General features: G+C 37.1%; 3 protein-coding genes across 4 annotated transcripts in view; 1 reads left to right on the plus strand and 2 right to left on the minus strand.

The window, feature by feature from the left end:
- Window positions 1–49: 49 nt before the first annotated feature.
- LOC127656898 (beclin 1-associated autophagy-related key regulator-like) lies at window positions 50–10,181 on the minus strand. The gene is made up of 10 exons (XM_052145430.1): window positions 9,720–10,181; window positions 8,215–8,277; window positions 8,085–8,127; window positions 7,918–7,999; window positions 4,447–4,684; window positions 3,947–4,179; window positions 2,997–3,114; window positions 2,639–2,729; window positions 2,469–2,554; window positions 50–1,792 (listed from the first exon to the last, which is right to left on the minus strand). The coding sequence occupies exons 1-10, from the start codon at window positions 10,010–10,012 to the stop codon at window positions 1,495–1,497; spliced, it is 1,545 nt and encodes a 514-aa protein (XP_052001390.1). The 5' UTR covers window positions 10,013–10,181; the 3' UTR covers window positions 50–1,494.
- Window positions 10,182–13,419: 3,238 nt separating this feature from the next.
- jmjd7 (jumonji domain containing 7) lies at window positions 13,420–18,481 on the plus strand. Its single transcript, XM_052145658.1, has 8 exons — window positions 13,420–13,645; window positions 15,665–15,818; window positions 15,955–16,208; window positions 16,355–16,411; window positions 17,329–17,424; window positions 17,559–17,635; window positions 17,840–17,999; window positions 18,221–18,481. The coding sequence occupies exons 1-8, from the start codon at window positions 13,597–13,599 to the stop codon at window positions 18,307–18,309; spliced, it is 936 nt and encodes a 311-aa protein (XP_052001618.1). The 5' UTR covers window positions 13,420–13,596; the 3' UTR covers window positions 18,310–18,481.
- A 5,517-nt stretch (window positions 18,482–23,998) lies between these two features.
- Window positions 23,999–27,012, minus strand: part of LOC127657021 (mitogen-activated protein kinase-binding protein 1-like) — a 62,977-nt gene continuing 59,963 nt past the window's right edge. For both annotated transcript variants that reach the window (XM_052145657.1, XM_052145656.1), the window contains exons 30-31: window positions 24,615–24,700; window positions 23,999–24,493 (exon numbers count right to left, since the gene is read on the minus strand). In XM_052145657.1, coding sequence (XP_052001617.1) covers window positions 24,239–24,493; window positions 24,615–24,700 — 341 coding nt within the window. In that variant the 3' untranslated portion in view covers window positions 23,999–24,238. The remainder of the gene's footprint in view (window positions 24,494–24,614; window positions 24,701–27,012) is intronic.

Genomic DNA, 27,012 nt, shown 5'->3' on the forward strand with positions numbered 1-27,012 from the left:
TTGTACATAAAATGTACAATAAATATCATATATAGCATTTATAACCATTATGGGGATAATTTATTCTTAAAATACTGGATCAATGCATCTTTTTTCCCTTCAAGTCATGTTGCTTTCCAAGTGCACATTTAGTGGAGGACTATACAATGTGACTGAACAATAAAAGGTGTGCAAGAATTTAATTGTATCCCAAATTAAAGGTGCACTAAGTAACCTTCTAAATTGTATTCAGTGCCAATCTGTGTGAATGTAGTATCATGCAAATAACATTGTTAAAAACATTGTTTTTTGTCAACCATAGACACTATTCTGCAACCGAAAGTGTCTGAGAATAGAGTGTTCCCAAGTAGTATTCGGCTGGCTATGTGAGCATATATATTGTACTATTTATAGCTAAAACCTTTTTACATTGGAAAAAGTTAAGGGCACTTTTTTGGATCTCTTGCAGGTAATAATTTTTAAATGTATAAAAAGTGTAGATCATTAACCTTGCAGACACCTTGAGTATATAACAATGTTAGATTGTAAATGCACTCAAATAACTGCATTTAGTTTTGCCACGCTTGTCTCTTAAATAGAAGTGGCATCACACCATTAAAGTACTGCTTCACAAAGTTACGTTTATGTTTGTTCTGAGTTAATACACCGATAACAAGGAGTTTTCCCATGTTTGCATTAACAGGAATAAAGCTTCATTTCTATTGCAGAAACTGAGGTATTCAGTTTAATATTTCAAGAGGTCTAATACAAATAAAAAATATTCTAGAATGCACCGACTAGAAGCTGATAATTTAGTAGAGTAAATATGCATTCTTTGAACAACTAAAGATGGTGAAAAAAATCCAGACCTCTCGAAAACAATGCACAATATTTATGCCCAGTACAACTTGTAGTGTTTGATGAAATGTAAAATGAACAAAAAACTGCAATAATACCATCACATACTTTTTTTCTTCACAAAATACAATCCTTTTTGTAAATTTATAATCTCATAAAATGCGACACACCGCAATAATATATTTAATTCTCTCAAGGTCCAGCAACATTTATACGGTAAGGTTCTTTGAAGAGCTGGTGTGAAGGTGCAATTTCATTCTTCCATGAAAACTCAATCCATCAATCAAACTCTTGCCAGCACAGAGTCAAGTCTGTCCAACAATGCTTTGAATGTACAATGTCTGCACCAATGAACAAAAATGAAAGAATATTTGGCAATGCACATTGGATAAAGTTGTGTCTCCAGTATAATGTCAGCTACAGAGGATCAGTAATGTAAAACTGAGCAGCAGTTCACGACCGTTTCATTACTGATTTACTATCACACAGAAGATGTTTCTGGAGACAACATGCTTCTCTCTGGATTCAACCACACATTTATTTAGTTTGAGCAGTCAGATGAAAACTTCCCCTTTTTCCCTAAAGCCAAGTTGACAAAGGTGATGGTGATTTTAATGGGGTGTTTGCATAGATACAGCCCTAACTAACCACCTGACATTAGCGCTGCCCGGTGTAGGCCCGGAACCAGGACGTGACAGAGGCCGCTGCGGAGGAGATCATGCCCCCAGCATTGCCCACTGGCTGGGACGCCTGCATGCCGCTCTGGGAAAGATCCATAGGCTGGGAGGGGATATCACAAAAGCGTGGACTTGGAACTGTCTCCCAGTCTGTGCCTAAGTCTGTTTCTTCATCTGTCACTGCCTCGTCTCCACTCTCCTCCACAGGTCCGGCTGCCTCTGGTTCTACAAACTCCATTGAGTCTTCCAAGTCTGCACTCACCTCAAAAGGTCCGGTTCTGTGCACGGAAAGAGAGTGGAAAAGATCAAGATTAATTTTCCTTTCAAGATAACATGAAACATTGGGAGAAAGTATTCTAACATTTAAAAAATTAAAAAAAACACATTGAAGGACATGACTTGATTTAATCCTTCAGTATTTGATTGGATCATGAAAAGTGGGCTGTATTATATGAGATTAAAAGTAATGTTGCAGGTTCAAGCTCAATCGATAGCATTCGTAGTATAATGTTGATTACCACAGAAAATAATAGTGACTTATCTCTCGTTTATTTAAAAAAAGCATAAATCAGGTTTACAAAGGAAATTACAATAGAAGAGAATGGGACCATTCAATACAATACCAGTACAATATACAATACCAGTATATTAAAATACACTGTTTCAAAAGTACAAGATGAAAAGATTACACATTAACATTTTAGGGATTTAAGTGTGATTAAATCTCTGTTCTACATGATTTTAGTATGATACATTTTTTAAAGGATAGGTCGCTGTGATATATTGGGGCAGCTTTGGCTCAGTTGGTAGAGCGGGTTGGCCACTAATCGTAATTATTATTATTATATCAACATTATGCCACAAATGCTGTTGATTGAGCCTAACTTGTAGTGAACCCAGAATATTCCTTTAAAAAGTAAAGCATGCATTCATAATATGGAATGATTTTCTCACCTGCCAAGGTTCTTGTTTGCTGGAGACACTAAAAACATGATATTCCTCAAAGTGTGGTTAGGATGGAGCAGCTCGCTGTCAACATGCTATGGGGTGATCATACACACATTCAAAATAAACCTCCATACAAGAATATAGTCTCAGTTTTGAGATGTGACTGGAAGAGTTACCTGTGAGAAGCACAGGTGCAGGATGTTGGTGTTGAGTTTGTTTACGACGCGGGTGAATCTGTATCGGGTCAGATTATCGCCACAGAATTCACTGTAGAGAAGACAGAGAGACAAATAAACAGGCAATACAGGAGAAGTCAGGAAACTGAGCCTTAACTCCACAAGATAAAAAAAACTTGTACTACATACTGATGTTTTTTACTGTGTCAAATACAACACATAGAAGTTGTTTTTTAGTCCCCTTGAAAATTGAAAAAGAAAAATGACAAACTCTAACAAAAATGCAGAAGGAATTTGAAAGTGAGTAAAATAAAAGATAGTGGGAGGATAGTTTTGACAATAAATATGCTGTTTTAACCTGTTGCACAACTTTTTCGGAAGGTTGACATCCAGAATATGAGACAGGGTGTTGACTAGCTGGGTAGCATAGCAGAGGGCCGCACTGATGGTGTGAGCTGGGTTGATGTGGTCCATTTCTACACAAAAAATATATAAAAAAAAAAAGAAAGAAGCAAAACTCAACAATACTATGTAACAATTTCTTAACATTTTATCTATCAAAAGACAAAGTTTGCACGTTTGAACAAAATAATTGTTCCAGAGTTTAATACAATTAAAGCTCAACTGACAACATTTCTAGCAAAATATTGGGGTAAAAAAAGGGTCATGTACTTCCTTATTTAGTTAAAAAAAATAAAGGGTGGTTACTGTGCAGGCGCAGTCAGAATTTTGTGGGCTCATAAGGCGTGGGTGGACGTTAAGAATAAGTGAAACCAGCAAAACACGAATTGCAACACAGACGCTTTTTAATTCTGCATTTTATACTCTGTGAGAGTGATGTTAAAAAGAAACCCGCCAGAGATTCAGACAAAGATATCCTTGTCCATTGTGAATATTCTGTGGAGCTGTGTACGAAGCACCGCCCACACAGAAGTCAAGGCCATACCATGCAATTCACTATTGTGTGGATTCCCATATAAATGGCCGTGTGGCCGTGCCTTAAGGCATTTACAATGGAAGAGAATGGAGCAAGTAAACATGTAAATATTATACATGTTAACAAGATTTCAGTGTAATAAATTAAACTTTTGAAACTGGCCACATTCACTTCCATTCTAAGTACATTACTGTAACCATGTTTTTGTAGAATAAACGATAGGAGTCGAAAATATTTATTTATGTTAATCATTATGCCACAAATGCTGTCGATTGAGCTTAACTTGAACCAAAGCAAGTTCCACAATGGGATGCATTTCCAAGTGAAACTGAATATTCAGCGAGAAATTATGTAGGATGGGAATTCTATACCTGGCCCCTGATTTCCACTCTTCTCCTCCACCCAGCAGTAATAGGCAGAGCAGTCTCCATTGCTAGGCAATGTGACATGTGGCCCAGTGATATTGATGCTCGTCTCTCCGTTCTGATCGTCCCAGATCCAGCGACCTGAGTGGTATGTGGTTCGTCTGGCCTCTGCGAGTTCACTGACAGTGCTGGAGGTCAGAGCAAGATCGTACTCTGCCACAACTGGATCAACTGGGTCCCTGAAGTGTAGAAATGCTGTTAAGATGATGTATTTGGGACAAATACTTTATGTTAAAAACTGGTTTGTAACTGGAACAAAACAAGCTTAGTTTATGATCATTTGTCATTGCATTGACAGTCTCTCTAGAGCAACTGAGTGTTAAGTGCCTTTCTCAAGGGCAAATTCCTAATAAAGCAAGACAGCATTCACTATGAATACCATGTGGGTTTCAATTATGATCAGTCCATGAAATAAAAACAATCCTGAGACTCTGATTGGCTCTGACCTGCTGCCCTGTTTCTCCTCCTGTATGGAGAATATGTGTGCGGTGAGCTCCAGTATGTGCTCCTTCCGAACTTCAGCCAGGGCCTCCAGCCTCCCCTGCAGCTCTTTGGATCTCTTCTCCAGCAGCTCACCCAAACGCTGGTTATGACGCTTAATTTTGTCCCTCTTTTCCTGGTGCCGATTGGCCCTGCGCTGCAGTCTTTGGCCCTCCTCTTGTGAACGCAGCAACAGCTCCCTGCCTAAGGGGGAAAACCAGCAATGACATCCAAATAAAAATGTATTATTATTTATGGAAAAAACTAAGACTTGCAAGAGCACCAAAATATTTCCTAAACTGTACTTATGTAGAGCCATAATATGGATAATTTAAATATGCATTTGATATTAAAATGTGTACAAAATCCTAGGGCTGGGTAAAAACATAGATTTTCTGATGCATCACAATCTTCATCTTAGCGATCCTGAAATTGATTCTTAAATCCCAAGATTTACCTTTTTCTCAATCCTCTAAATCACTTGAATATGCACCCAATTTTTTGCACTATGCGACTCTATGTCTGTGATTAGCCACTGGCTGGTAAATTATTAGATTTCTCTCAACATGTTTGAATAGTAAAATGACAAAAAAATTAAGCACCAAGATCCTTTCAATGCTTGTCAGGAGTAAAAGTTTGGTTTGACTCGTTCCATGTAATGTGTTTCCAAAGACAAGACCCACGCGATCCATTTGTCATTGAATAATGTCTCTTTTAATATCCTTTCAGTTCTTTACCATCTGTTTTTAACCAAAAACAACAAAAAATAAACATTTATTCAAATCACACATAGCATGGATGCGGTAAAGAATCTAATCGACTCACAAACTCAAAATACGCTCACCTGAAACATTTCTGTGAGACAAATGGCTGCTATTGTAAATAGTACAAATTATACATGTAAATAATAAACATACAACACACACATATATTAATGTACAATGTATATATACGCCGATCAGCCATAACATTAAAAGCACCTGCCTAATATTGTGTAGGTCCCCCTCATGCCATCAATACAGCGCCAACCCACATCTCAGAATAGCATTCACAGATGTTATTCTCAGAGTGGTTATCTGATATTTTACAGAGTGGTTATCTGAGTTACCGTAGACTTTCTCAGTTCAAACCAGTCTGGCCATTCTCTGTTGACCTCTCTCATCAACAAGGCATTTCCATCCACAGAACTGCCGTTCACTGGATGTTTATTGTTTTTGGCACCATTCTGAATAAATACTTGAGACTGTTGTGTGTGAAAATCCCAGAAGATCAGCAGTTACAGAAATACTCAAACCAGCCCATCTGGCACCAACAATCATACCATGGTTCATATCACTGAGATCACATTATTTCCACATTCTGATGGTTGATGTGAACATTAACTGAAGCTCCAGACCTGTATCTATATTATTTTAAGCACTGCACATGCCACAAATGTTGGTGCCAGACGGGCTGTTTTGAGTATTTAATAAAAAAACATTATAAAATGTAAGAAAAAAAAAATGGTTTTGATATTGATGACTTGTACCAAATAATAAAGAAAAGCAGCCAATAATTGCCCAACATAGATGGGATTCCTCAAGAAGTTGGTTGACAAAATATCAAGAGTACATGTCTGCAAATTCTAGGTGAAGGGTGACTACTTTGAAGATGTTAAAATATAACACCGTTTTTATTTATTTTGGATTTTGTTTAGTAACAACATAATTCACATATTTCCATTTCTATTAGTCCATAGTTGTGATGACTTTACTATTATTCTAAAATGTGAAAAAAATAAAATAATAAAGAATGAGTGTTTTAAAACTTTTGACAGGTAGTGTATATATACACTCACCTAAAGGATTATTAGGAACACCTGTTCAATATCTCATTAATGCAATTATCTAATCAACCAATCACATGGCAGTTGCTTCAATGCATTTAGGGGTGTGGTCCTGGTCAAGACAATCTCCTGAACTCCAAACTGAATGTCAGAATGGGAAAGAAAGGTGATTTAAGCAATTTTGAGCGTGGCATGGTTGTTGGTGCCAGACGGGCCGGTCTGAGTATTTCACAATCTGCTCAGTTACTGGGATTTTCACGCACAACCATTTCTAGGGTTTACAAAGAATGGTGTGAAAAGGAAAAACATCCAGTATCGCGGCAGTCCTGTGGGCTGAAAATGCCTTGTTGATGCTAGAGGTCAGAGGAGAATGGGCCGACTGATTCAAGCTGATAGAAGAGCAACTTTGCCTGAAATAACCACTCGTTACAACCGAGGTATGCAGCAAAGCATTTGTGAAGCCACAACACGCACAACCTTGAGGCGGATGGGCTACAACAGCAGAAGACCCCACCGGTACCACTCATCTCCACTACAAATAGGAAAAAGAGGCTACAATTTGCAAGAGCTCACCAAAACTGGACAGTTGAAGACTGGAAAAATGTTGCCTGGTCTGATGAGTCTCGATTTCTGTTGAGACATTCAGATGGTAGAGTCAGAATTTGGCGTAAACAGAATGAGAACATGGATCCATCAGGCCTTGTTACCACTGTGCAGGCTGGTGGTGGTGGTGTAATGGTGTGGGGGATGTTTTCTTGGCACACTGTAGGCCCCTTAGTGCCAATTGGGCATCGTTTAAATGCCACAGCCTACCTGAGCATTGTTTCTGACCATGTCCATCCCTTTATGGCCACCATGTACCCATCCGCTGATGGCTACTTCCAGCAGGATAATGCACCATGTCACAAAGCTCGAATCATTTCAAATTGGTTTCTTGAACATGACAATGAGTGCACTGTACTAAAATGGCCCCCACAGTCACCAGATCTCAACCCAATAGAGCATCTTTGGGATGTGGTGGAACGGGAGCTTCGTGCCCTGGATGTGCTTCTCACAAATCTCCATCAACTGCAAGATGCTATCCTATCAATATGGGCCAACATTTCTAAAGAATGCTTTCAGCACCTTGTTGAATCAATGCCACGTAGAATTAAGGCAGTTCTGAAGGCTGAAAGGGGTCAAACACAGTATTAGTATGGTGTTCCTAATAATCCTTTAGGTGAGTGTATATATATATATATATATATATATATATATATATATATATGCAATATAAAAATGCAGTTTCAAGACATCATATTTATTGATGGAATACATGCATTTAAAACATTTAATAAAATATGACCAAAATGATGAAAAAATAAAAAGATAAAATAACATTTGAAAAATGAATAACCTCATAATGTTTAGGTTAGAATGTCCCTGTATAATTACCGGCATTAGCTGAGAAATAATTTATTTCATATGTAAGCAAAATGGACATTGGAACTTAAATATACGTATGAATCAGAACCAAATCGGAATCGAATAGGGAAATCTGTATCAATGCCCAGCCCTACACAATAAACGCTTTCTTCAAGGAATAATTTTTTTTTTAGGAAACTAGACTCACCACTCTTCACATCATCATTGCCAATGCATATGGCCTCTTTGAGTTGCTTGATTTTCATCTTGCATGACATAATTTTCCACCTCTGTAGTGAAACAAAACACAACCAGAATGGTGAAATGTCTTAAAAAATGTTTGTAATGTTTTTTAATTTCCCAAAATGTTTTTACCAGCTGGTCAGCCTGAACTTTCTTGTCCATGGCATTGAGGACACTGAAATAAAGGAACAAATCAGAATGTGCTTCAAATGCAACATAAATTGTACTTTGAATTGTGCATTACAGGATGCTGATATCATACCTTTGTTGAAGATTCTCTTTTTCATTTTTCAGCTTCTGAAGTCTTTCAAGCTTTTCCGAGTACCTGTACACAGAATATATATATATATTTTTTTCTGTGTAATAAGTACAGATTTATATATATCAAGAATAATTAGATTTTTACACAAATGCATATCACTGTCCACAACTACAATATGTGACTACAATTATAGTGATACCAAAATATAGTACATCAATATAGAGATAGAATATGAATAAAATAAACTTGTTACCTGCTTAAAGGAATATTCTGGGTTTAATACAGGTTAAGCTCAATCGACAGAATTTGTGGCATATTGCTGACTACCACAAAAATAAATTTCAACTTGTATCTCCTTTTCTTAAAAAACAAGCAATAAATAAGGTTACAGTGAGGCACTTACAATGGAAGTGAATGGGGGCAATTTATGGAGGGTTTAAAGGCAAGAGTGTGAAACTTAAAATTAGAAAATTTGAAAAGCACTTACATAAATTATTCTGTTAAAACGTGAATTATTTGAGCGGTTAAATCGTTGTTTAAATTGTTGTTTTTGCAGGCTTACAGGGTTTATAGCTTTGCTTCATCATGGCATCGAATCTTTAAAATTGGATAACTTTACACAGAAAATGTTTTTAAGTGATTTTATCACACTGAAATAATTTTAACACGCATATTTTTTACGTCTTGTGGCTATACTTTTGATACAGTTAGTATTTTAATGTTTACGGATTGGCCCCACTCACTTCCATTGTAGTTGACTCACTGTACACCCTATTTTTTTATTATCATTTTTTAAAGAAAAGGATGGACAAGTCAAATTAACTTTTTGTGATAATCAAAATTATGCCACAAATGTTGTCAATTGAGCTTAACTTGTATTGAACCCGAAATATCCCTAAAATTGTATTTTCTTAAAAGCCATGTGAAACAATATTACACATCATCCATATGTCATATACGGTTAAATATACTAAGACTAGATATTGCAACTTCTATACTGTTTGATATGCAAAGCCATTTGTAGCATTATTACATAATCAATATAAGATATTGCAGTAATCATAAATGATTTCGCATTTGTCAACATGACTCAGCTGAAACTAACCATTTCAACACATTGTCAAATACTGTTAAAAAGAAAAACTTTTTTTCAGAGCTTGTATAAGCCATGACAACACTATAAAACTGTTTAATTTAAATAAACATGTCATGGAAATTTGATGTGAGGTGAAACATGACAGAAACTGAAACATTTGTTGTCTGTCAGACTGTTTACAAAATTTAGCAGTTAGCAAATTAGCATGCTGAAGATACAAGATTACGTTTCAAAAGTAAAAATGTTTGAATCATAGTAAAAAAAAATTACTTAAACAAAATAGGTCAAGTTGACATGAGATGTATCAGATCGAAAATACAGAAAACTCATTTTGTAAACAAATTTTGTTAGCATGCTAAAGCTAATTGTATTAGCACACAGTGTTGACAACAGAAAAATAAAACTACACCTCTCCGGATTTCTTCCATCAAAATACACGAAATCACCGGTCTGGATGCAGCGAGCGCAGGTGAGTCTCCGTCTGGCCGTGTTGCACAGCGGGCATCTCTCCACGGCTACAAAGAGCCCCTCCGCATCATCCAGCGCCTCCACCATAGCCACGACAGCAGCGCTAACACAAGCCGCCTGAAGGTGCTGCTGAGGCGGCTGCGGTCGCACGGGCACCCGGGCCTCTGATCCAGACCCTCGATCAACTTCACCAGGCCCCACAGCCCGGGGTTCGCCAGCCAGGGGACTAGTCATGATGATACAGACTCTTAGCAATACTATAAGCCCATAAGAAACGGTTCTGCGTTTGAAAATATAAAAAAACAAATCTGGTTCTAAAAGTCCCGTACTGTCTGCTATGACCAGCTGTGTGTTGATTGATGAATAGTGGCTGTCCCATGCACCATGTGATGTGTGTTTGTGTGTGGTGGTGAGCTGGATGGGTGCAAATGTTGTTGATGGTAGTGGTTGAGTGGTTGAGGGTGTTTATAAAATGTAGAATAGTATACGATCAGTCATTTATATCTAAAGCATGACAAATAGCATGGACCTTAACTTTTTTCAACAAACATGTTATGTAAAAATGTATGTATACAGTGGGATCTGTCCTGATTTAATGGCAGTATTCACTGAAGATAGACTAAAGTTTTTGCAAAAGCTAGCAAAAGATAGTTTTCTTTGCAGGTTTACATAAAATGATGTGATTTTTTTTAATGTACAAATATTCCATGTATCCTCTCAATTATTGAAATGGGGGCATAAAAACCTGCTTGTGTGGGTTATAACAGGGCTAACACCCTCAGGTAAAAGGCACTTTTGATTAAATTTTTCCCTAAAACTCTAAATAGCAACAAACACTTTTGTAAAAACCTGTATTTCAATATGCACTGCATAATTTTCTTGATCCATGAGATATGAGAATAACATTTATTATCTTGTTACAATGGCACCTGTCAAGGGATGAGATATACTAGGCAGCAAGCTAACAGTCAGTTCTTGAATATTATGTGTTGGTAGCAGGAAGAATGGGCAAGCGTAAGGATCTGAGTGACAAGGGCCACATTGTGATGGCTAGACGACTGGGTCAGGGCATCTCCAAAACTGAAGGTGCAGTGGTTAGTGCCTACCAAAACTGGTCCAAGGAAGGCCAACCGATGAACTGGCGACAGGTTCATGGATGCCCAAGGCTCATTAATGCACATGGGGAGTGAAGGCTAGCCTGTCTGGTCCTGTAGAGCTACTGTAGCACTAATTGCTGAAAAACTTAATGCTGGTCATGATAGAAATGTGTCAGAACACACAGTGCATCGCAGCTTGCTGCGTATGGGGCTGCATAGCCGGTCACTGCCCATACTGACACTTTACACACATGTATATATATATTATTTATAATATATTAACATTTATTAAATATCAATATTTATATATATATATATATATATATATATATATATATATATATATATATATATATATATATATATATAAAATAACTAATATTTTATTCTTAATAATATTTTATATATTATTAAATACTATGAAGCTGTTACTGAAATAAATATTTATTTCATTGTAATAGAGCTAATTTTTTACTTCTCAATGGTCATACAAAATATGCTTTCTTATTCCTTTCCTTTGATTTTGTGGGAAATTTGACCCCGGACATGTTGTTTACAGTTTTCATGAGATTCACCTATTATTACACTAGTGATTACAGTACCTGTGAGCACAACTTTTCCAGATACAAAGATTAGCAAAACAATACGTGGTTTCACCATGCAATCTATCATACCAGGAAAGAACTGTGGCCCATAGCGTGAGAGACAAAGTTATTGACAGATATAAGACAGATGTTGGGCAGTGGATTAACTACTGAGGGCCTGTAAACCTTAAACTCTTTTCTAAGAAACACAGTTGCCTGCACAGGCCTGCTGAACAGCTGGTGAGTGAGGACCAGGACTTCTAAGCATACAGGAAAACAGACGTCACGACTTCCAACCATATTTTGGATTTTAAAGTCAAGGAATTTGGCAGAAAAGCCAAGCTTCTGCACCACCCGTGCGTACTTCTGTGCAGCAAGCCGAGATTTCTTCTCACTGCTTGGAAAGATAAACAATGGAAAAGACAAATATAGGGTGTCTGACCCATCTGGGACTATCCTGATATTAAAGTCATGTTACAAACAACTGCATCATACTTTAAAGTCTGAACATATATATTACGTATACCTCTTGGTGCCAGTGCAGACCATTTTTCCAGAGCTGAATACAAGAGCAGTAGTTCTTGGTTCACGGATCTACATTATGACAGCAGCCAAATGCTAACAAAAGCAAAGTTACAGAGCTGAAAGACTGTATGATGTTGCATACTGTACATTCATGTTTTCAACACTTTGCATTATATAAACGAGGCATACATCTGAGCTTGTTGTCTATTATGGTTTAATACAATTTTGTTCAGTTATTGGGGCCCAAAAGTCTGAGACTTCATTAAAAATGTGGGATTCAAAGGAAATATAATTCAGTTTAAACCTGGAGTCTAAATTCATCTGCAGTGCCCCCTGGAGTGAGTTAATTTTGCATGTGACACTGCAGAGCCGGAAGAGTTGGGCAAAGTGTAGATGAGTATTATTTGTATTATTTTATTTACATTTTTGATTTCTTGTCATAACAAAATACTGCATATAATATAGTAAACATGTGAACTAATGGGTTATGTCTGCTGTACTGTTTTTTTTTTAATAAAATTTTTATAGCTGTAAAAAACAAATGACATTATTAAATAAATTTTCTTAAAATGTAATATTTAATATGATATTAGCATTTTAAAATGCCTAAAAACATTTGTACATTTTTGATTTTTTAATATTTTATATTAACATTTTATTTTAATATATTATTGTATTTATTTACTTTTCTATTTACTTCCAAAATTAGTTAATAAATAAATGATGAAGATGAGATAAATCATTTATTTAAATAATTTATTTCAAAATAAATGTTTTTAATTACATTTTGACAAAATATAACGTATTTTAAAGTATATTATTTATATTATAAAATATATATATATTATTTTAAAATGTATACATATTTTTGTTAAATTTTGACATTTAATTTTCATTGACATTTTTTATTTGTTCAATGTTATGCATTTCTGTAGCAATTTATTAAATGTATTTATGTATTTATTCTTATATATTTATTTCGCCATTTGTATCCCTTCATGTATTTAAGTCTATGTGTTTTACACTTCATTGATTTGTTTATTTTCGTATTTAGTCCTTGCTCCATAATTTTGGAGGCTGGTTATGCAAATTTATAAATCGAATAAAGAAAATGTGCATCATAACAAACTTGCTAAGTTATCTCAGTGTATCTCAGTAATATATTAATTAGACTTTCTGTCTGGTCAAAGTTATTTGGGCTGCCTCCTCATCCATATTTCATAAGGCCAATGAGAAGAAAAGGGATTGACAGAAAATGAAAATAGAAAACTTTCCCAAATCTCATCAGAACTGTGTGATATATAGTGTTTCGTTTAACGTTTACGGTAACTTAAGTGAATAAGAAGAAATGAATTGTTCTTGCAGTAAAATCTTCAGCCAGTAGAAGGAGACAAAAGCAACATTCTAACTCTGTCACTACTGCGCATGAGCGGAAGATCCATGCCAAAACACATGTGAGATATGTCATTCAGCTATTTTAAATCGTTAACAGTTAGATGTGTCGTTTGAATAGCATGTTATGTTTTAAAAAAGCTATATAAGAATAGTTCCGCTTGTATGTAAACACAGTGCATGAAGAACTAATTGTTCTAGTAAACATGTGAATTGTGGAATGGATGCAGTGAAGGACCGCTTGAGAGATTTTCCTAAAGAAGCTCGGGGTAAGTTCATTGGCCATCTGTTGACACCAATACGCATGCATAATCACACCCTAAAAGCAATTTCAGTACTCAAAGCAGATTTTTTTTAATAAATATAACGCTTTCTCTGCCTCATCTGATCTGTGGCTTACAGAATTAAAATGAAAATCAGTATTAGTTACTCTTAAAGGGATAGTTCACCCCTAAAATTAAATTTACTCACCCACTTCATGCCATCACAGATATATTACTTTCTTTCTTCTGCAGAACACAAACGAGGATTTTTAGTAGAATATCTCAGCTCTGAATGTTCACACAATGCAAATGAATGGTGACCAACATTTTGAAGCTCCAAAAGCACATAAAGGCAGTAAAAAAGTAATCCATATCACTCCAGTGGTTTAATCCTTGTCTTCTGAAGAGATTCAATTGGTTTTGGGTGATTACAAACCAAAATATAACTCCTTTTTCACTATAAATCTTGACATCTGGAGTCTCTAGGCATGTTCGTGATTTCAAGTTTGAAATCATTATCGTGCCTAGTGAATGAAATGGCAAGATGTACAGTGAAAAATTTGTTTTATTTTGGTCTGTTCTCACCCAAACCAAATTAGATCACTTCAGAAGACATGGATTAAACTACTAGAGTGATATTGATTACTTGTATGCTGCCTTTATGTGCTTTTGGTGCGCATTCACTTAGGGTTGCGCCGGTTCCAAAATTTTGGCTTCGGTATGATAACAGCCTGGGTACCTCGGTATCAATTCTCACTCGATACTAAGAAAAAACTAGTATTTTTTTTGTTTTTGTTTTTTGTAAAAAACAAAATAGATGCACAACAGAGCTTGCTGATATTCAGTACACTTGCTTTTGTGATATTGCTTACAGATAATAATACTAATTAAATTTTATGAATCCAATTGTATAGAGCTCTCATTTCAGCTGGACTTTTATTTTGAAAGATCTTTGAAGTTCTTCCTGTTTTGAAGGGTTTGTTATATCAAGCTTCCCACGACTCGTGAGCTGAAATCTCCAAGCTGCAGCGGAGAAATAGTTCATTATAGAGTTCACAGCCGTTTATACACTGATCTGCGGCTCTGCAGATGGATACTATTGGACACACTGCATGAAAATCAAGCATTAGCAGTGTGTGTTGCGTGTGCGTGAAGGAGATGACGCAGAGCCTTTCATTCATTCTGTGGTGCATATGTGACTGTGTATTGTTTCATTAAATTACATCCTTCTGCTGATTAATGATCACATTTTGACATATTGAGACTTTTTTCTGACTTCATCTCAGAACTTTCACATTACATTTAGATTTGCTAATGGCAGCATACTTTAATATGGTACTGAAATGAACAACAAGATATTATACCATTTAAAATTTTTTGGTATTGTGATATTTCTTTAGTATCGGTGTATTGCACAATCACTTGCATTGTATGGACCTACAGAGCTGAGATATTCCTCTAAAAATCTTCATTTGTGTTCAACAGAGGAAAGTAAGTCATACACATCTGGGGATAGCATGAGGGTGAGTTAGTGATAAGATAATTAAACATTTTTAGGGAACTATTCCTTTAATTCAAATCAGATAGATGCACTTTTTTTACTTATTTTTATTGCATTATGGTGAGAGTGTTTTTTCACGTAACTGTAGGCTACTGACAATTGGAAGGGGCCTGTTCATTACTTTGGAGTTTGTTTTTAATTCCCATTATTTTCAGCAGCATAATGAGATTATAATGAGTCTCATTATATGTAATTAGAACCATCCTTTCTGGACACAATGACTTTGTAAATGAGAAAATAGGCATAATTTCAGTACAACAAATACGAGTATGATGTATAAATGCTTTACAATTTAAATAATATGCAGTAATGGGAATTACTGTGCTCAACCGACATAAAAACAATGTTACAATGAAAAACATCTTAGTGAGACAAAAAATAGGCTTCAGACATGACCCAGATATGTTCTTGACAGGCTTTAGGAGGCATTGTGTGAGTGATATAATATGTCTTCTCTCTCTTAGAGCTTTATCTAAATGATGTAGTGCCATACTTGGATGGCCCCCTCTCTCCTATTCAGTTTTATCGGGAATGGATTGGTCCCAATAAGCCCTGCATCCTTCGCAACAGCTTCAGTGATTGGCCAGCTTTGTCTAAATGGAACCCTGCTTATCTCAGGTGAGCCAATCTGAGGACAACTTGAAATAACTGTACTTAATTTAGCCAAGGCTATCAGTCCTCTTATGTTTGTACCTCATATGTCTTTAAATCATTTAAAAACTTGTTTTTCTGTTGTTGTTGTTGTTTTTTTCAGAGAGAAAGTAGGCACTAAAGTCATCAGTGTTGCCGTCACTCCAAACGGATATGCAGATGCTGTAAATGGGAATCGTTTTGTGATGCCAGAGGAGCGTCACATGACCTTTTCATCTCTGCTGGACATCATCGAAGGGAAGGTGAAGAGCAGTGGGGTGTTTTATGTTCAGAAGCAATGCTCCAATCTGACTGAGGAGTTACCAGAGCTGACGGGAGACGTACAGACTCACATCCCCTGGATGAGTGAAGCTCTTGGTACTGTCACACATTTTACCTCTAGTTTGAGCTCTACTTTGGCTTTTAAGAGCAGGAGGATGTAACTTGTGAAAATTATGCAATGATGGTGTGAGTTTGAGTTGTCTTTCTCTTTGACGTAAGCGTTTGATTGTTTTCAAATTCAGGAAAGCAGCCTGATGCTGTAAATTTCTGGTTAGGGGAGGAAAGTGCTGTCACATCAAGTGAGTTTGGCCACATCCACACTAATCCGCTTTTGACATGGTTTTCCAAAGCATGCGAAAAAGCAAAGCGTTTTCAAAAATGCTCCATTTGCGGTGTAGGAAAACGCCATTCCAGTGTGGTTGAGAAATTAAAGGGGTAGTTCACCCAAAAATGAAAATGCTCTCATTTTAGCACCCTCATGGCATACCATGACTTACTTTCTTCTGTAGAACACAAATGAAGAATATCTCAGCTATGTTGGTCCAAACAATGCAAGTCAACAGGGTCCAGAACTTTGAAGCTCCAAAAATCACATAAGTCAGCATAAAAGTAATCCATATGACTCCAGTGGTTTAATTAATATCTTCAGAAGTGATATGATAGGTGTGGGTGAGAAACAGATCAATATTTAAGTCTCCTTCCTGCACAGAATGTGGTGATATGCATGAAAAATGCAAATTGCCAAAAACAAACTAGAAGAACTCTTAGGAGAAAGGTGTGCTGTTTGAAAGTGGAGATTTATAGTTAAAAAAAGGACTTAAATATTGAAATGTTTCTCACCCACACCTATCATATCATTTCTGAGACATGGATTTAAAAACTGGAGGATTACTTTTATGCTGTATTTATATGCTTTTTTGAGCTTCAAAGTTCTGGCCAATATTCACTTGCATTGTGTGGACCTACAGAGCTGAGATATTTTACAAAAAATCTTTGTTTGTGTTCAACAGAAGAAAGCAAGTCCTATACATGTGGGATGGCATGAGGGTAATTAAATGATGAGGAAATGTTCATTTTTTTGGGTGAACTATTCCTTTAATACGTTATTAAACAAAAACGTATTAGCCTTTGTCTTTGCACTCATTCTAAAATGTAAGATGATTTCATTCATTTCATTTCAACACTAATTAACACAAAGTTATTTTTCTCTCTGTAGTGCATAAAGATCACTATGAGAATCTATACTGCGTGATATCAGGACAGAAAGAGTTTATTTTACTTCCTCCCACTGATAGGCCTTTCATACCATATGGTAAGGAATTGTTATTTTCTGTGACTCTATACCTCAGTAAACTCCTTAATTTTGCCTGCTGAGAAAAAAACAAAAAAAAAGTCTAAACAAGGAAATGACCTCAAGGTTCTTTGCATTATGTTACCTTTCAATAGAGCTCTATCAGCCAGCAACATACAGACAGAAAGAAGATGGCACGTTTGAAATAGTAGATGAAGAAGGTTCATTCAAAGTGAGTTTATAAAAGCAAGTTTTTTCAGTGTATGCATTTAAGGACACTGGATTAGGCCAGCCCAAACTAACATAGTTAAACAGGATTTTACATTAAACTTTTTTGCTAAAATGTACAATTAAACAATTTTCCGGTACGCAAGTAAGAAACTATAACAATACTCCATAATCTTTTTCCACTGCTGATATAGTGTTTCTCTGCCAGGTGCCCTGGATTCCTCTAGACCCCCTGAATCCAGATTTAGACCGATATCCCTCATATAGACTGACTAAACCTCTGCACTGCACTGTGAAAGCAGGAGAGATGTTGTACCTGCCCTCTTTGTGGTTCCATCATGTGCGACAGTCTCACGGCTGCATAGCAGGTAACACCTTTAATGATGTGCCTTTCTTACCTGCAAGATTAGAACAATGCAAACCTTTTTCAAAGACATTTACATTTAGTTTGCAAATACTGTTCATACATAATCATCGGCCATTCAAAAATCCATATTGGTCGTTCACTACACAGACAGTATGTAACTAACAATGTATTGCAAATAATCATGCATGAATATTATGTTTAAAAATCTTTTTGTTTCTGCAGTGAATTTCTGGTATGATATGGAATACGATATCAAGTACAATTATTTCCAGCTGGTGGAGTCCCTGACAAATGCTGTGGGTTCACTATGAGACTGTTATCACAAAAATGATTAGACCTGCTTGATATAATCAAAAATCAAGCCAACAGATGCATATGGACAACCAGAGACATCATGCAATTCATGAGAGGTGTGCAAGTATAATTTTGTGGTTGCAAAACATATTACAATAAACAAAGTAATTGACCATGTAGTAAACACAGTTTTATTTGACTTCTCTGAGAAAGATATTTTGGATGACAGATTGTATAAACACTGAGATCTGAAACACTTGACTTCAGTTTTGAGGAAAAGGTAAGACAAAAGTCACACGTTTCCAAAAAGAAACAAACCATTGGTCCATCTGTATTCCTAGGCTACATCTTGATCAGTTGGCCATACATGAAATGAGAGCAGAGCTAGGTCACCACAAAGATAGCATTGGAAGCTGAAGGTTTGAGGAGCAAATCAAGCGTTTAACCATGTATTCTAGTTCAGGGAGTAAGCAGACCCTGAAGCCCACCATTCTTCATGCATACAGTATGTCTTAGTGTATACAAGCTTAAGAGTAGAGTGATTCTCATATCATATTTATTACCAATGCAGTCCTACGTCAATCACTGCAGCATGATTTTCAGTTCTGCTACATCACTGAAGCCCACTAGCTAGCCCAATCGAGTCTGGTTTTACATTAAATATGATCACATGCATTTAAAAGTCTTGTTTAAAGCCATAGCACTTTGTGTGACATGGGGAATGTGAGCGTTTTTGCATGCCAAAATGGGCAGACGATAATTTTAACACCAGTGCAGGAACTACACTTTGTCAAAATTGATTCCTGACTGAAATCTGGTCCCTTAGACAATGATCTGTCCTGCGACAGACGGGTTTGGCTCAGCTCAGCTATCCTCAGATTCAGGGAAAACAGTGTGAAAAATGTATGATCCACATAAAAAAAAACTTTGAAGTGAAGTTTTTCTGTTTCACTGTTGATTTCGATGCGTTTTTCAATTCTATGGGCAGAATTCTCTACCACAAGATTGCCAATGAAATCCGCCAATGAAACAGCATCACTTAAGAGCGTTCGCATGCATGATCTTGCACCGATTGTGCTTAATAAACTGACAACAAGTGTGTTATGCAGTATACACCCACACCAATATACTGATAACTACCAAAAAACTGTCTATCCATCCATCCATCCATCCATCCATCTTCAACCGCTTATCCGAAGTCGGGTCGCGGGGGCAGCTGCTCCAGCAGGGGGCCCCAAACTTCCCTATCCCGAGCCACATTAACCAGCTCTGACTGGGGGACCCCGAGGCGTTCCCAGGCCAGTGTGGAGATGTAATCTCTCCACCTAATCCTGGGTCTTCCCCGAGGCCTCCTCCCAGCTGGACGTGCCTGAAACACCTCCCTAGGGAGGCGGCCAGGGGGCATCCTTACCAGATGCCCAAACCACCTCAACTGACTCCTTTCGACGCAAAGGAGCAGCGGCTCCACTCCGAGCTCCTCACCCTATCTCTAAGGGAGAAGCCCACCACCCTTCTGAGGAAGCCCATTTCGGCCACTTGTACTCGTGACCTAGTTCTTTCGGTCATGACCCAGCCTTCATGACCATAGGTGAGGGTAGGAACAAAAATGTACCGGTAGATCGAGAGCTTTGCCATCCGGCTCAGCTCTCTTTTCGTGAGAACGGTGCGATAGAGGGAGTGCAATACCGCCCCCGCTGCCCCGATTCTCCGGCCAACCTCCCGCTCCATTGTCCTCTCACTCGTGAACAAGACCCCGAGGTACTTGAACTCCTTCACTTGGGGCAATACCTCCTTCCCTACCTGGAGTACGCACTCCATCGGTTTCCTGCTGAGAACCATGGCCTCAGATTTAGAGGTGCTAATCCTCATCCCAGCCGCTTCACACTCGACTGCCATCGAGTTTATCAAAAAACTGTTTATTCCCAAAAATCTGACAATGCTAGAAACAATGCAAGTGAGATGTGATATGATCGGATTATTCTGCTTTTGGTGTTGAAACGAAAACAGTCATGTGCACAAGACTTGTGCACATTGGATAAACTGGTAAGAATGGCAGTAAAGGTGTTTAAATGCAATGCAAAATTTTGGTACGTGCGCTGATCGGTTTATGCCTAACCTGTTTTTGACCTTACCCTGATAATGATAAACTGTTAAGGAATTTACATGACTGTATACGTTGTTAGCTTTTTAAGCATAAATTGTTTAAGAACATTCATGTAAACACACTCATTCATGTTAGTGCATGCTATGTCTTTCTTTTATCGGGGTAAGGTCATAAACAGTTTAACCTCCTGAGACCCACGCATGACTGCTGTGTACATTTTCAAGTTCAAGTTCATTTTATTTATATAGCACATTTTATAATAGCCACTGACTGACCAAAGTGCTTTACAGAACTACAAAATTAAAAGACACCAACACCATGTGTAGTAGCACATCATAAAACAGTACAACAAGGTTAAGAACACCTTAAAACGGGAGACGTCCAAGCAGTCTCAGAGACTATCAGTAGTAGAAAATAAAAACAGAGTTTTCCATTTCCCTTTTTGATTTGTAACTAGTTGCACCTAATAAACAAGCAAAACAATTATTCTAGAGCAAATCCTAAAAATTCATGTCCACATATGTGGACAGCAGGACCACGTTGTACATTTTTAAACAACACTAAGCTCTAGAAAGTCTAGAATCTATTCTGAATCTATGTACTGATTATGATTGTCCCATGTCTGCCAAACATGTTGAGTGGTCCAAACCATTCATCTGCAGCCTGCAACTGAACTTTTGGTTGGATTTAGGATTGAATGCTGCATAGAGATCTATAGGATGCTCTCTTGATCCCCATTTAGTGAATGACTTAACCTCCAGTGTGCTGTCTGTCTGCACTGGTCTCAGAACAGTTTGAAATGCACATTATTTTCATCCTATCTCCATATAAAGCCTCTGAAACAAAACTTTTCAGCTTTTGGATGAACCCATTTATTCTCAGTCTGAAAATGCACAGTAAAATATATAGTAATGCATTTACTAATGTTAATGAATAGAACGTATTGCACAGAGATAACAAAATGTATATTAAAATAAAGCAAAATGACCCACAAATGTGTTAATGTTGAAAGTTATTCAAAATAATATGTTTTTTGAACTTTTGAGGGAATAACGCCCCAAAATCCTCTTATGTGGACATCATGTTTATCAGCACGCTGATGTGCAAAAAACAAATTGATTTTTTAAAGTGGCATATGAAAAAAAAACTAGAGTCTAGACAATTGATGTCTCTACAACCAAACAGGTTTCAATAAAAAAAACTAAAAGGGATTTCTTTTCAGAGGCACTTTTGTTAACTCTGCGTCCATACGAGCGTTTCGAAGAAATCACGTGTCAAGTGACTTTACCCTTAACCCTTAAAATGACAGTCTAGTCTTGTGAACAGTATGCAGTTGATTTTTATTCATTTAAATAATGCGTTGCGTATAGCAAAGCCAAAATACAACGTCCACGCATGTGGACGTGGGGTTGCACGTGGTTAAGCAAAAACTGATCCATGTAGATTTGTGCCCATTACCACGATTATGTCTTGCGTGTAAACACCTTTACCGGCATTCTTACCGGCTTATCCAATGAGCGCAAGTGTTGTGTGCATGCCTGTTTACGTTTTGACTAAATTAATCAGTTGATTTCAAATCTCATGTAAATGCAGTTTTCTTGCATTCTCAGATATTTTAAATATGCTGATTGTTGGGTAGATAAAAGTATATTGGTGTGCATGTAAATGCCCTCACTTACCCCAGGAGTTAGTTAAAATGTTTATAATGTTTTTTGGTAAATCATAGAAACATATGGGGACATTGGTGTTGATCAATAGTACAGCAATTGCACATTTCACTGTGAACACTTTTATACCAATAGAGAGAATGTGATACAAGTGGAATTGTACGTTTCCATAAATAAAATTGATGCATTTCAGTCGTCAAACATGTTGCAGCTGTTCTGAACTAGTTCAAGAGCACCTGGATTGTACAAAATAGATCAAAGTAGATAATAAATTACAGTACACTTATGAATGTCCACATTTCAATTAATGTTGGCTTTGAGACAAAGAGTGCTTTACTGTTCATTATCATTACGGAAAAGTTGGTCTATACCTCAACCTAATTTTCAAGGGATTGTTGGCAATACACCAGGATTTTTTTCAAGAAGTGAAGACAGAATGACTAAACAAAAGTAAAGCTTTTGGGGAAATGACTAATAGCATGTCACATTATAATAAAACATACCTTTAAGTAATCTTTGGAAAAAAACTCTGATACAAGCAAAGTCCTCCAGTTAAAAATGGACAAAAGGGTATCAAAACCCAAGTACTGGAAAATTTGTAAACTTTTCTTATACTTTTGCAGAAAGTTCAAGAGATATTTCACAAAGTTGTCTTGGTATCTCTTAGGACAGTGCTTCCCAACTGGTGGGTCACAGCCAATCCTAAATGCAATTAACCATATAATTAATTAATTGCATTGTTAGAATAGCAAAATAAGAAGTTCTATCAATTTTAAAAATGGTAGAGAAAATGCTTACTATATCTTTTGTTATTGGTGTCAAAAGCGGTGTGTCCAATCATACTCTACTGTGTTTTGGCGCAAATTCATCTGTAACAATATAAAATCTGAAGATATGGCATCATCATGAGTGTCACCAGAATCATCAATTCAATTTAGCTGTTTTATGGCAGTTTTCTTTCTGTTTTGTAATCAGGAATGAATCATTTACAAGAGGAGTGCATCCAAATAGTACTGATCATCATATAACCTGTTTGAATTACAAATGCCGGATTATTCCTCAACAACAAATTGCTGGTCAAGATTAAGGCACCCGTATCCTTGAGACAATTACCATTTCAATTACAAAAGCTTCAGCAAATAAAACAATACAAAATCATCCTTCAAAATTCATTTAGGTTAGTAAGAACTCCACAAGACAATGTTTTACTCAAAATTTCAGATTTCTGGTGACACCGAGCTCTCTTCTGGCACCAAACCAACCCTTTTGGGTCAGGGACGGATTATGACTTGCAAACTTGGCCCTGGGGACAATTATCTCCAAGGGACTACCTCCAATTGAAGTTTTCGGGGTTTCGTTTTCCAGCCCAAAAGGGTTTTCGAGTGGGGGATCACCAAACTAGATCGCGCATCCTTAAAGCCCAAGGCCCCTGGGCAGTCAAGGGGCCCTGGGCACTGGCCCCATTGGCCCGATCATTAATCCATCCCTGTTTTGGGTAACATAATATTGAAACTGTACACCAAACATGCTCTCAAGAGACTCATTGACCTATCAAATGAGAATAAAAATACACCTCGTCATCCTAATTCAACTTGAGAGTATCAGCACAAACACAACATACAGTATTAAATCATTTCATAATAAAAGGTAAAAGTGAGATAAATCTGGCTTGTTAAGACTTCCAGGGAGACCAATCACTCTGAAAGACAATTTTTTGAGAAAATCTTTAAATATCCCCTACAAGAATAAGTTCAAAACATGATGATTACTGGAGAGTCCTCCAAACAGTTTTGCTTTCACTGTAACAGTGTTGAACTTCAAAGTATGAAAGAGTATTGTATCCATTTCTTCTTCTTGGTCTTTAAAGTGGTGACCATGTAATCCAGTTCGTTTTGGATAAGCTTTATCATGCAACCAACAAAACCTTGAGGAATAACCCTCCTTGAAGACATGCAAGTCATTTGACGGCCATGCCAAATGGTGAAAATATCCTGACATGTTTTTTAGTAGCAGGGCACAAAATTTCACAAAGAGGTGAGAGAAGTCAGTGGTCCGTTGCCACTGTAACTGTACGCTAAACATGGAGGTAGGGTAGCTGCATTTCAGTTCAATGTTTTTATTAAAAGCTCTTGGCCATCTATGTAGGTTCTATGGCTTGATATCTGGATGGAAAAGTCAGATTTTGTTGTCCATCCTTTTCTCCACTGCGGTAAGGAGCAGTTTGGAGTACTGCTCTAGAAGCGCTAGTGTCCTATCGTCACCCAGAGCCGCATCACTGTTAGCAGACGTGCGCACAGTGCCAGCACATGGCGATCTTAAAGGAGGGCAGGGCGGCAGGGAATTCAGCTCGGCTCGCATCGCCTCAAAAGCTTCGGCGAGCATAAATGTCATTTGCTGCTGCTCGTCGCCGGAGACGGTGGAGTTGCTTAGCTACAGAAGAGCACACATATAAGCAAAGTTAGATTCAGCACTGAGCGGTTTAGACAGACTTGTGGGCTGAAGAGCAGCCTACACTACAATTACATGTGAATGCAGTCAACTGATAACCTACAATTTTGTAGAGGTGGGAGGCTCTTTTAAAACTGCTCTGCAATTCATTTGCAACCAGCCTACAAGAGTCAACACTGAGAGATGTGTCTGTAGAGGAGAAACAGAACACTGCTCTTACAATGATCTGAACAACAAAAGCATGCATTTGTATGACAATTTTGACAAAGCTTAGGCTACTGAGAAATATGAGGGCTGTGAGGGACAGATGGTTTAGAGCAGAGGTACTCAGCACAGTCAGATTTATGCAAGGACAACATCATCATACTGTACCTGGGACACGCTCATCAACAAATCACTGGTGTAATACTAACACTCAAATATGAGGAAGCTGATTCATTTCAATGCAGGGGTCGGCAACCTATGGCACACGTAGGGGTAATCACTGGCACGTGGCACAAGGTGTGATTCACCGAAAAGGGCTAAAAAGGTGTCGGCTTTTTTGCAGCGCGAGTCTCATCACACATTATTAGTGAAAACACGCTGCCTGATCATGAGGACGGATTACATCAAGATGTATATTGGAATGCAGGTGCGAAAAACAATATACATAAAATAACCTGCTCCTCTCTCACTATTGCCTGCGTACTAGTGATTACCCCTCTGTGTGATTTAGAAAAATGTAGCATAACATAATTTAAGAAATGTTTAAATGTTGTACTAATCAAATAAGCAAATTTGTGACATTAACTGTGTTAAAACATATTGTGTAAAAGGACAGTTTTTCTTTCATTAAAGCACTTTCAGAAGATGCTCTGTGAAAATTCACATGCAGGATCATGATTATATCATAATCATCGGGTTTTGCACACATTTTTCACTCAAACTGTTATGCTGATAATACAATTAACTGATAATTAAATAAACTATTAAATTAGAAAAATGCAAGATAGAAACCTTTTCACAAGTGGACTCAAACTTTGGAAAATCACACACATGCACACACACACATATATATATTTATATATATATATACTGTATATATATATATATATATATATATATATATATATATATATATATATATATATAGAGCTCTGGAAAAAATTAAGTGGCCACTCCAAATATTTCTTAAATAAGCATCTCTACATGTATGGCAGCCATTCCATTCCAGTGTCTGTTGAATTCCTGCTTGATTCTTTGCACCAGGAGCAGCATAAAGTCACACAACAGAAATGTGAAAGACTTGTGAAAAGCGTGCAAAGACGCATGAAAGCTGTGATTGACAATCAGGGTTATTCCACCAAATATTGATTTCAGAACTCTTCCCAAGTTAAAACATTAGTATTGTGCTGTTTATAAATGAATATGAACTTGTTTTCTTTACATTATTCGAGGCCTGAAAACACTGCATCTTTTTTGTTATTTTGACCAGTTGTAATTTTCTACAAATAAATGTTCTAAATAACAATATTTATATTTGGAATTTGGGAGAAATGTTGTCAGTAGTTTACAGAATAAAACAAAAATGTTCATTTTACTCAAACACATACCTATAAATAGTAAATCCAGAGAAACTGAACATTTGGAGTGGTCTCTTCATTTTTTCCAGAGCTGTATATATTGTTTTGGCATGGTGGATGGTTGGGGTGTTCGGTCAGATCAGCCATTAACATCAGAGGACAGTGATTAGTTTATAGAAATGTTGTTACCAGTCCTAACCCTAAAATCAAGTGGCAATGATATGTTGATAGAATTGGTGTTCCAGACTAAATTTAGGCTCCAGAGCCTAAATTCAGGGGTCAATCATTATTTAGCCCGAGACAGATCACTGGTATTAGAATGAATGAGATAAATTGGAATGCCCAATGGATGTAGAAAAGGAAGTCCCACCTTACAGGTAAAAAAGCCAATCACCTTTTAGATACAGACATCACCTGTCAGTCAACTCAAAATCACGCATGCGCATTCGTTGAACTTGCCTGATAAATAGCGTTATTTAGGGTAATCTGAGCTAAAGAAGCACAATTAATGATACCATTGTTGTCAGATTGTAATGCTAATTTTAAATATTTTTTTGATCAAAATATTGACCAAGCGTTTTGGAGATTTCCCCATTCAAGTAGATAAGAGCTGTACTTTTACACCGCTTGTTTACATTGAAAATAGCTGCCCAGCCTGTCCGGGAGTGAACGACCTTGCCTTAGCCCTAATCCTAAACCACTGGGCAAAGATTGGTTGATATAAATGTTGTTCCAGGGTCTACAAATTATGTTGAATATCCTGAAAATATCCTACTTTTGTAAATCATGTTACGTGATTAGTATGTGCATATGTCTCTACACTATGATTTACAGTTGATGCACTAAAGATCATTCTTTCCATTTCTTTTGGCTTGATTGAGGAAGAGAGCGTTTTTAAATTGTGGCTCTCGCAGACAAGAAATTTGTCAACTTGGCTTC

Source organism: Xyrauchen texanus, chromosome 16 (genome assembly GCF_025860055.1).
Source record: "Xyrauchen texanus isolate HMW12.3.18 chromosome 16, RBS_HiC_50CHRs, whole genome shotgun sequence".
In the NCBI taxonomy this organism is placed as follows: domain Eukaryota; kingdom Metazoa; phylum Chordata; class Actinopteri; order Cypriniformes; family Catostomidae; genus Xyrauchen; species Xyrauchen texanus.